The sequence below is a fragment of the Colletotrichum navitas genome (assembly GCF_030913465.1).
Source record: "Colletotrichum navitas strain CBS 125086 chromosome Unknown LY79scaffold_271, whole genome shotgun sequence".
NCBI lineage: Eukaryota > Fungi > Ascomycota > Sordariomycetes > Glomerellales > Glomerellaceae > Colletotrichum > Colletotrichum navitas.
In genome coordinates this window covers 1-9,970 of record NW_026850817.1, presented here as the reverse complement: position 1 = coordinate 9,970, position 9,970 = coordinate 1, and the positions used below count along the sequence as shown (strand labels likewise).

Below are 9,970 nucleotides of genomic sequence, written 5' to 3'. Positions count from 1 at the left end.
TTACCCCTATATTTTACTAAGTATATATATATATAAAGCCTATTTAACACTTATACTACTTAGTAACCTTATTTTTTATATAATTACTACTAATACTTTATTTTTCTTTTACTTAAAGGATATAGACTATTATAGTATAAAATTTAATAACCTAGCTAACTAGCTAATCTAGGGTAATAATATTATACTTATTATTTACTAATTTAGCTACTTATAGATACTTCTATAACTACTAGAGAAGAGTATTACTAAGTAATACCTAATAAACAGTAAATTACACTAAATCTACTAGTAATTTAGCTACTTATCTATTTAGTAACTTTATAAGTTACTTAAATACACTAGAGAAAACACCTCCCTTTTATTAATTAAAGCTATTAATAAGTACTACTACTACTACTAATTATACTCTAAAGCCCCTAGTTACTTTAAGTTTATACTATATAATAATAATAAGTTTAACTATAAGATCTTTATTAATATAATATATCTTAATAGTAATAAACTAGTACTTTATATAGTTAATATAGTAATAGTGTTTAATATAGTAAGATTTTTATAATCTATTACTATAAAGTATATATAGGAGGTACTATAGATATACTAGATTAATATATATTTTAGCTTACTTAATTAAATAATAACTAACGCTAGCCTAAACTTTTACTTTAGTAAGTTTAAATATATTACTTATAGGTTATTTATTAAAGTAAAGAAAGTGCTTATTAAAGCCTATTATAGTATTAGTAAAGTTAAGTACTATTATATACCTTTTTACTACACCTATAAGATTATTTATAAAGAAACTAGCACTAAACCTAAAGTTACCTTTTAACTTACTATTAAGATAATTAATAATACTACTAGCCTAGATAGCCTTATCTTAACTCTCCTTATATTTAGTATATACCTCTAAATAACTAATAAGTTACTACTTACTATAACTACTATATAGTATACTAAAGCTATTAAGAAAGTAATAAATATAGTACACTAGATCTATATAAAGTAATAGCTATATAAAGCACTAAAAATATATAATAGCCTAGATTTAACTAATACTATTACTTTACCCCTTTAATCTCTTGTCTATATATAGTATAAAAAATATAGCTAGTAAGGCCTATTTTACTTTATTACTAATAATAGTACTACTTACACTATTAATTTACTTTATAGCCTATATAACTTTAGGATTACTATAGTAAAACCCTACTATATAGAGAAAGGTTAACTAGACCCCTTTACACTAAATAAACCTACTAGCTACTCTATATAAGCAGAAGATAATCCTATATATACTATATAAGCGTAAGAAGACCTTATAGAGATACCTAATACTAAAGGAGAAGTATATAATACTATTATTATTAATAATAAACTACTATAATAATACTATAGTTACTTATAAAAGAACCTAATACCTATATTCTTTATAGAGATATAACTTACTATAACTATAGTATTCTTAACTATAAAGGAAGAAGTAGACTATATACTTACTGTTAAGCTATATAAGAAAAGAATTATTCTTATACTTAGTAAACCTTTTAAAGAATCTAATAAAGTAAAAGTAAAAGCCTTTATTAACTATAATATATATATATAGTAAGTAGTATATTATAGTAAGTAGTATATATCTACCTACCTTTCTATCTTTTTAATAACTTAATTTAACTAGATTATATAAAATTAATTAAAAATATATATTACCTTATTCTTTATTAGTATCCTAAACTACCTTATAGGTTTATACGTTATATCTAGTCTTCTTATAATTACTATATTATTATATAAGTAGTTTACTACTCTCTATATAACCCCCCTTTTAGGATATTTCCTTACCTTTAGCTTTAATAACGTCCTTTTCTCTTTATAGTGCCTCTACTTTAGCTATATTAAGTAATCCTCTAAGATATAGTTAGGTCTTTTTAGCCTTTTAGCGCTTACTAAGTACCTTTATCCCTATATAAAGTTAATAGTTCTCTACTTTAATAATTATAAGTTAATATACTAACTTACTAATACCCTTTAACTATAAGTTAATTACCTTATATATTAGTGTTAGTAAACTTCCTTAATAGTCCCTAATCCTTTTTTTTAATAAGGTAGAGCTTTATATACCCTCAATTACTGTTATTAGTGTCTTTAGGTCCTATAAGCCTAAGCTAGTTAGACATAAGTTAACTAGTGTTAGTGTCTTTAGCTTAGAATCTAGGTAAAAAATAATAACTTTAGGATTAAAAGGTATAAGACTAGCCTTCTAAAAACCTACTTATATATTTATTTTACCTATTAAAGTAAAGAATACTACTTTAAAAGTAAAAAAGAAGTTATCCTTAGTAATATATATAATTTATATCTATATTATTTTTTAATTTCCTTACTATATAAGTGCTTTAAAGGGCTAAGATAGCTAATATTAAGAGGCTAAAGCTTATATAATAAATAAGGAGGTATATATAAAGTAATAATACCTTCTTTTTTATAGTAGTTTTTAAATTTAGTTAATTTATAGCTATTATAGCTATCTAGGATTAGAAGGTAATAAGTACCCTTTATATAAGACTTTATATACTAATTAAAGTACTTTAGCTAATCTAGGCTAATCTTGTTTATAGTCTATCTGTTTTTACTTAAGTAAATACACTATATAGCTAAAAATTTACTATTAAAGTACTATAATAGAAGGTAATATTTACCTTTTATAATAATGTACAGAGGTATTACCTAGCTATCTATATATATACCCTAAATAATAGAAACCTATTTATAATTACTAGGCTACTTTATATAAAGCCTTCTACGTTAGTTAAAAGTTATAATAACCTTTATATATAATAGTATTCCTATTAAGAACCTAGTCTTATTAAAATTATAAATATTATAATCCTATATCTTATACTTTATAATTATATTTTATATAAGTATAAACTAGCCTTATATAATTATAGGATTCTTAGCTAAGGCCCTCTAATAGTTAATTTAATATTAAAATTATATTTTTAATTAAGGTTGTTATTATATAAAGTTCTTTACTTATTAGGGTCTAATATATATCCTATTGCGTATATTAAGGAGTTAATTAGCTATATCTTATATATCTTTTTGTTGCAAAGGAAATCCTTAATTAATTAGGTTAATAACCCTTTTAAGAATTACCTCCTCTTTAGATATAGTTATCTTTATTAATTTTAAACATGTCTTAGCTTATATAACTTTTCTAGTGCGTTAATAATAGAGTATAGTTTTAGGTATATTATAGATAAAGGCTGCCTTTTATATAGATAGATTTTAGTCTTTTTAGATAGCTATAATTACAAGGATAATTTAGCTTTCTTAAGAAGAGGATTCCATTGTTGTACATAGAGAAAGGTTAATATAAAGATAAAGCTAGTAGAAATAAGGTAGATATATACTACTTACTATAATATACTACTTACTATATATATACATTAGTGTATTTTATATTATTATTTATAATAAGAAATCCTATAATAACACTTATATATTTAAATTATATATAGTCTATAAAGTAAAAGGTAAAAGTAAGTAGCCTTATAAGAAATTATAGCTTATTATCTAAGGTTATATAGATAATAGTAAAGAAATAATTCTTATATAGTTACCTACTATTTAGTAAATAGTCTAGTAATTAATACTTACTTTTGCCTTTTTACTACTTTAATATAGATTTTTCCTTTAGTTATATAATATTACCTAAGTATATACTTAATTAGTAATACTACTAAATTATATTATTTTTATTTACCTACTTATATAAATTTACTATCTTTACCTAGTTAATATAATAATAATAGTAACTAAGCTATTATATAGTATTATAGAGCTAAGAACCTACTAGTAGATAACTTATAACTACTATTATAAAGAGAATCTCTAGATAAATTTATTAACCTTTAACCTTTACTTATTAATATTATTACCTAATAATAGTAACTTTAGATTAATTAGTATATAAATAAATAATATAATTAGCCTTATAAATAGTAAATTCTTTACTTATAAAGAGAAGAAGCTTAAGAAGGCTACTTTTATAGTAAAACCTAAGTAGTTACTTATAGCTAATAACTTTATTACCTTTAATAGTAGTATATTATCTATTACTACTAATAGTAAGCTTACCCTTTATTAAAAAGGCTAAGGTAAAAAGCTTTAACTTATTAACAAGAAATTACCTACTACTTAGTAAAATTATGTCTAGTAATACACTTATAGTGTATATATTACTTCTATTTATTAACCTAAAGCTTACTTTAACTATTTAGTTACTACTTAACACTAATTACCTATAGTAAAGAAGGTTAAAGCTTTAAACTACTAAATTAAATAGTAAATTAATAACCTTAACTATAGCCTATAATTCTTACTAATTAACCTTATAACTACTAAGCTTTTTATATTTATTAATAGCTTATTTATAAATAACTATAACCTTACCTCCTAACTTAGCTTTATTATAGTCCTTACTAATAAATAAATTATTAAGTAACCTACTACTAATAGTAAAAGCTTTAAATTAACTAGTAATATTATCTACTTTAGCTTAATAAAGTATAAAAGAGTTATATATAGTATACTTACCTCTAAGGTCTATAGGATAGTTACTAGCGCTAATATTACCTATATAATTAGTACTACTTTTATAATAATTACTAACTACCTTAAGCTACTATAAATACCTATAATACTTTATACTAACTTATACTTACTTTATAAGTGCCTTATAAAACTTAGTACTATAAAAAAGAAGTAACTTATAATAGATATTATAGCCCTTTACTAGTTATATAAACACTATAAGATTTTTAAGATATAGTAGATTTATAGTAGTAATAACCTAGTAGATAGATTTATAAAGTTATTACTAAACAATATATTAAAGAAGCTAGTTAATAATAGGTAGTTAGAGATATAGATAAATAAATAGGTTTCTTATATATAATAAGCTATATAAGCAAAGAGTATTAAATACTTTTTAGCTTCTTGTTTTTATTATGTTTTTTAGCTATTCTTTTAGATATAAATAATAAGGGATTTTTAGCACTATAGAAGGTTACTAGTGTTATAATATTAACTATTATAGATAAATATTAAAGTTATTAGGTTAACCTTAATAACTTATTACTAGTAAATCCTTAGATATTTAGCTATAGATTCTCTAAGGATTTATAAGTAATAAGTTAGTTATTTAACTAACTAACCTATAATAATTATCCTTTTTTTCTTTATGTATAATAGAGAACTATAGTTACCCTTATTATTTATTAATTACTACTAATATATATAGTTAACTATATTAACCTATCCCTTGGTGTTACTAACAACAATATTTATTTTAGATAATACTATTTAAATGTTTTTAGTAAAGTATTTTAAATTATAAATATTTAAATATTTAAGTTCTTTAGACTTATAGCTTTCTATTTTTTAATTCTTAAGATCTTATTACACTTATAAGCATTACTATATTATTAATAGATTATACTTACTACTTATAAGTTATTAGTTATTTCTCTAGATATTATCTTCTTTAAATATAAATATATAAAGGTAATAAAATATTAATACTTTATAAATATTTAATACTTATACTATATAATATAATACTATAATATAAAATAAAAATATTATAATAAGTAATAGTTAAGAGTAACTATTGTTTAAAGTATTTAATTATAGAATAGTATAATAAATACTAGGAATAAATTATTCTTACTTTTAACTTCTTTATTCTTAATATTTTATTATACTATTAAGTATTAGTAATACTTATAAGTTATAATTATTATTTATCTTTCTAGATATAGTCTTATATAAGTAACTTGTTTCTTATACTATATTATACTTATTATTAATATAGTATTAAATATACTCCCTATAGTAAGTACTTTAGTCTCTATATATATATAATTATATATAAAGTATTAGTAGTACTTATATTAAAGAGAATACTTTTAATAGAATTAAAATATATAAATATAATTATTAATATATTTTACTTATATATTATTAGATCTCTATACTACTATATATAAAAAGTATTATTTTTATATTTTTCCTCTGTATAGTATATAAAATATCAAATATAATATATATATTTATATTTGTTTTATATAGTGTCTTAGAAAAAATACAAATATATATACATGTATTATATTATACTAAAAAAATACAAATACATGTATTGTATTTATATTATATTTGTATTATATTTTTTCTAATACTCTACCCTTTTTGTTACTATTTACTGCTGTATACCAATCCTCTATCCTGATGTTTTATGCAGCCCGCTCATAATCCTGAGTTGCGTTGTTGTAAGAGTAAGCGGCGAATCTAACACAATGGCATTATTACCGCAGCTACATTTACACTACGCCGATTTGTCCGTAGCAAAATCCATTTTTTCAGGTACAAATCCCGAGAGTTTAGATACATTAAATTCTGTCAGTTGTAGGGAGGGCTGTCCGTATTGCAGCGCCTCCATTGCCTGTCTCCATCAAGCATTTCTGTCACGCATCAATTCGGCCGGATTCGCTGACTCTGTGAGACAATACAATGCCACTGCGCCGATGTGTGTCAGTCACTAGGCTGCTGGATACGCATACCTAACCATTACCAAAAGGGGCACCGCCGCAGGTCACCAACAATTTTGGGGGACAGCATATTCACACACACATACACACACACTGGCACTTCATCAAATAGGCAGGCATTCGACACGTTATCAGTACATGACTTCTAGGTGAGCGTATTCTTCACCACTTTAAGACTCCACGCAGCTTGACATTAATGCGCAAATGAATCCAAGTGAGGAGATTGGTGGCGCCGATTTCACCGCCAATGAGATTCCCCCTGATCGTCTTGTAGTTGAGCCTGTCACTAGGTCGGGTACCGGGTGGCCCAACAGATCGGTTCCGCAGCATGCTAATCGACACATTGCTAAAACCCCCCCCTAAAAAGCTTAGATATAGGCCGCGTTATTTACTAGATTAGCGAGAACGTCATCGCTCTAGAGGGCTAGTAAGGCTAATACAATATCATAGTAGAAGGGCTGTCAGCGTAACTGTGCCCCACACTCATGACTCAAATTTATCTCCACCTACCTACGCTAGTAGTACTAGAATGAGCTATTAACTAGGTTCTTCCTAGTAATTATCTATTTAACTTTATTAGGTAGTTTTACTAGAACTATGCGAGATAATCTATTTTTAGGAATCTACTTAATAGAGTCCCTTATTCGCATTTAAATACACCAGCCATATCAGCTACCCTTTCCTCTTGATGCAATTAAGTCATTACTACTACGTGTTAAAATACACCACAAAAGCTATGAAAACTACGTTTGCTCTCGCTTTGGCGTCTGTCCTCTGGGGCACAGCTTCTGCTTGTGTTACTGGGGCGTCACTAGGCGTAGGAACTTACTGCTCGGGTGTTGTGAGTTTTGTCACCCTTCTAACAGATAACTACCTACTAATGACTATAAGGCAAACACAAGCCCTTTCTTAGTATGTTACCAACTCCCTTTTAATCACCTCATTATTGACTAGACCCTTCATATAGTGCGAGACCAGTACAGATAGTTCTATGGCAAATTGCCAGATCCAAGGCACTCTCCAGCTTAGTGGAGTGCAATACTTTGGTTTCTGCGTGAGTTAATATTGTATGCATTGTTTTGTAGAATATACTAACAACTGAAGTGTCCTAACTAAAACTAACCCGAAGAATATATGATTTCCTTAAATAGAGAGCTTTCTATGTACAAACGGGCAAATCAAGAGAAGCAAACAAACTACATGCTTTCTCGACCTCAGTTCTGGCTACATGAATGCTAGAAGTACGGGTGAATCGAATAGAAATTCAGCTTCCTAGAAGGCTGTTTTGATTATGTCTTTGCACATATTACAGGATAGTCACAACGCCCTCCCATTTACATCTTCCCTAGCCGACAGGCCTAGGCTAGCAGTACACTGTGATAGGAATGACAACAGCTTTTCAGAAACTAAGGACGTATTTGCAAAATGCCACTTGATCGTGCTAACTAACACTTGTGATGTCAGTATTTCCTGGTTGGTATGCACAATGTCCGTATAAGGACTGCGCGAAGGACTGGGGAAGCCTGTGAGCCAGTAGCTAATATCCTCTTCATGCTCACCTGCAATCTCAAGCAATGAATTCTAACCTTGGTCTGGCTGAGCCTGTTCCTATCCTGGTTTTGAAAACGACGCCAGGAGAAGCTCTGAATCCTGACTACCCTGAGTTTTCTTAGGTCCGCTCACCTTTATTATGAGTGTTTTCTGTGTTAATTCTTCTGCCACTCTACTAGCAGCTGGTTAGTTAGGCGAGTTAATCTTGGTGGTGCTGTAGTTAAGCGCATCTTGTTGTGGTGTTAGTATGTTGTTAGGGCGAAAGTCTGATGTACCTAAACGCTCTAGTGGCTTGACGGCAAGCAGCCTCGTTCGAAGGAGCTCAAGACCATTTCCTAGGGCAGCTGTACCCACAGTAAAGATAGGATCCTTAGCCATGTGATCCATCCACTTCACAGCCGTGAAGTGGATGACTGACTTATCATGGTTTAAAAGACAGATTATTTAACTGTCAGTTCAAGTATTTCTGTTCCTCGAGCACTATACGCAGACCTTCACGTTCATTCCGACGACATAGTGGGGACCAATTCAACCACATACAACTTTTCGTACGCCTAACAGATCGCAGGCCTGGATATTTGAGGCTACACCGCTAAGGACTTCAACATTACGAGGGAAAGGTGGAACAAAACTCTCGAAGTCATTAAGGCTGTTAGTTCGTATGGTAGATTTGTCGTTTTCCCCGGAACTGAATGGTGTGATAACTCGGCAGCGGGTGACGACCATAACGTCGTCTTTCTCAACGATCCAAGCATCAACGAACCCAAATTTCCTTTCGACAGAAATGGCAATGTTGCCAGAAGCTTTGAATGGAACGACGACAGACCAGCAGAACTTGTGCCACGTGCGTGGCCGCTGAACGATGTCTACGCCACGTACGTCCACTCCTCAGATGGCAGAAAGGCATCTGCTCGTTCCTCATGTCGGCGGCCGTAGACGCAACTTGGCATGGCACCACCTCAAGCTTGAGAGACTGCTTAATATCGGCAGCTCATAGGGTCTGTTCGAATGGCTTCTTCGTGGCGCCACGAAGCGTGGTTGGGAGCTGGGCGTTTCTGCCAACTCAGATGAGCATCGGGGCAGATGTGGCGGCGGCGTTCTAAGAACGGCTGTATTCTCAACAAAAGGAGGCTTGACGGGCGTGTTGGCCAACAAGCTGGACCGTGCCAGTGTGGCCAAAGCACTGCGTGCCCGCAGAACCTTTGCAAATACCGGAGAGCGACTTGTAGGTCTGGTGAGCACAAGCAGCAGCGATGTCCAAGGTGACGATGTACTTCTGGCGTCTGACAAATCTATTACCTTGACTTACTGTTTCTTCAGAACCAATGGTTTGAACTTAGTTGAGGCATGAAATTCGAGTGGGCAAATTTTCCACTGCAACCTCCAGCGAGACGCTGAGGTTGTGCCTGATTCAACAGCAAAAAAGATCCGAGTGAAGTGAGGAGGTAATATTCTCCATAGTTAATACCGAGAAGCAGTCTGGCAAGGTTCTGTTCTCATTAACAGTGCCACTATCCAAAAGATAAAGCCATTCAATGGCGTTTTAGACAACGCCAAGGACATTATTAGGCGCATGTCTGATACGCAGGTCATATTTAGCACACGTACTAACGGTGACTTCGATAGGGTTGGTATCTTTTTCGCTAGTGACTCTTCTCAGTTGTCATCTGTCTAAGTATTGGGGCATCTAGGGGAGTTTGTCAAAGTCAGCAACGCCCTCAAAGGCAATTCTCATAAGTCATAGCCATTGTTTGACGTAGTGACAACCTTGGGAGAGGTAGAGCAACTAGGAGGAAGGATTA

At 29.9% G+C, this 9,970-nt stretch overlaps 1 protein-coding gene across 1 annotated transcript; it reads left to right on the top strand.

The window, feature by feature from the left end:
* Positions 1 to 7,271: 7,271 nt before the first annotated feature.
* LY79DRAFT_664259 (uncharacterized protein) lies at positions 7,272 to 9,519 on the top strand (the record flags this gene model as incomplete). The annotated part of the gene is made up of 4 exons (XM_060562867.1): positions 7,272 to 7,458; positions 7,509 to 7,529; positions 7,585 to 7,671; positions 9,166 to 9,519. The coding sequence occupies exons 1-4, from the start codon at positions 7,306 to 7,308 to the stop codon at positions 9,517 to 9,519; spliced, it is 615 nt and encodes a 204-aa protein (XP_060406742.1). The 5' UTR covers positions 7,272 to 7,305.
* Positions 9,520 to 9,970: the final 451 nt, after the last annotated feature.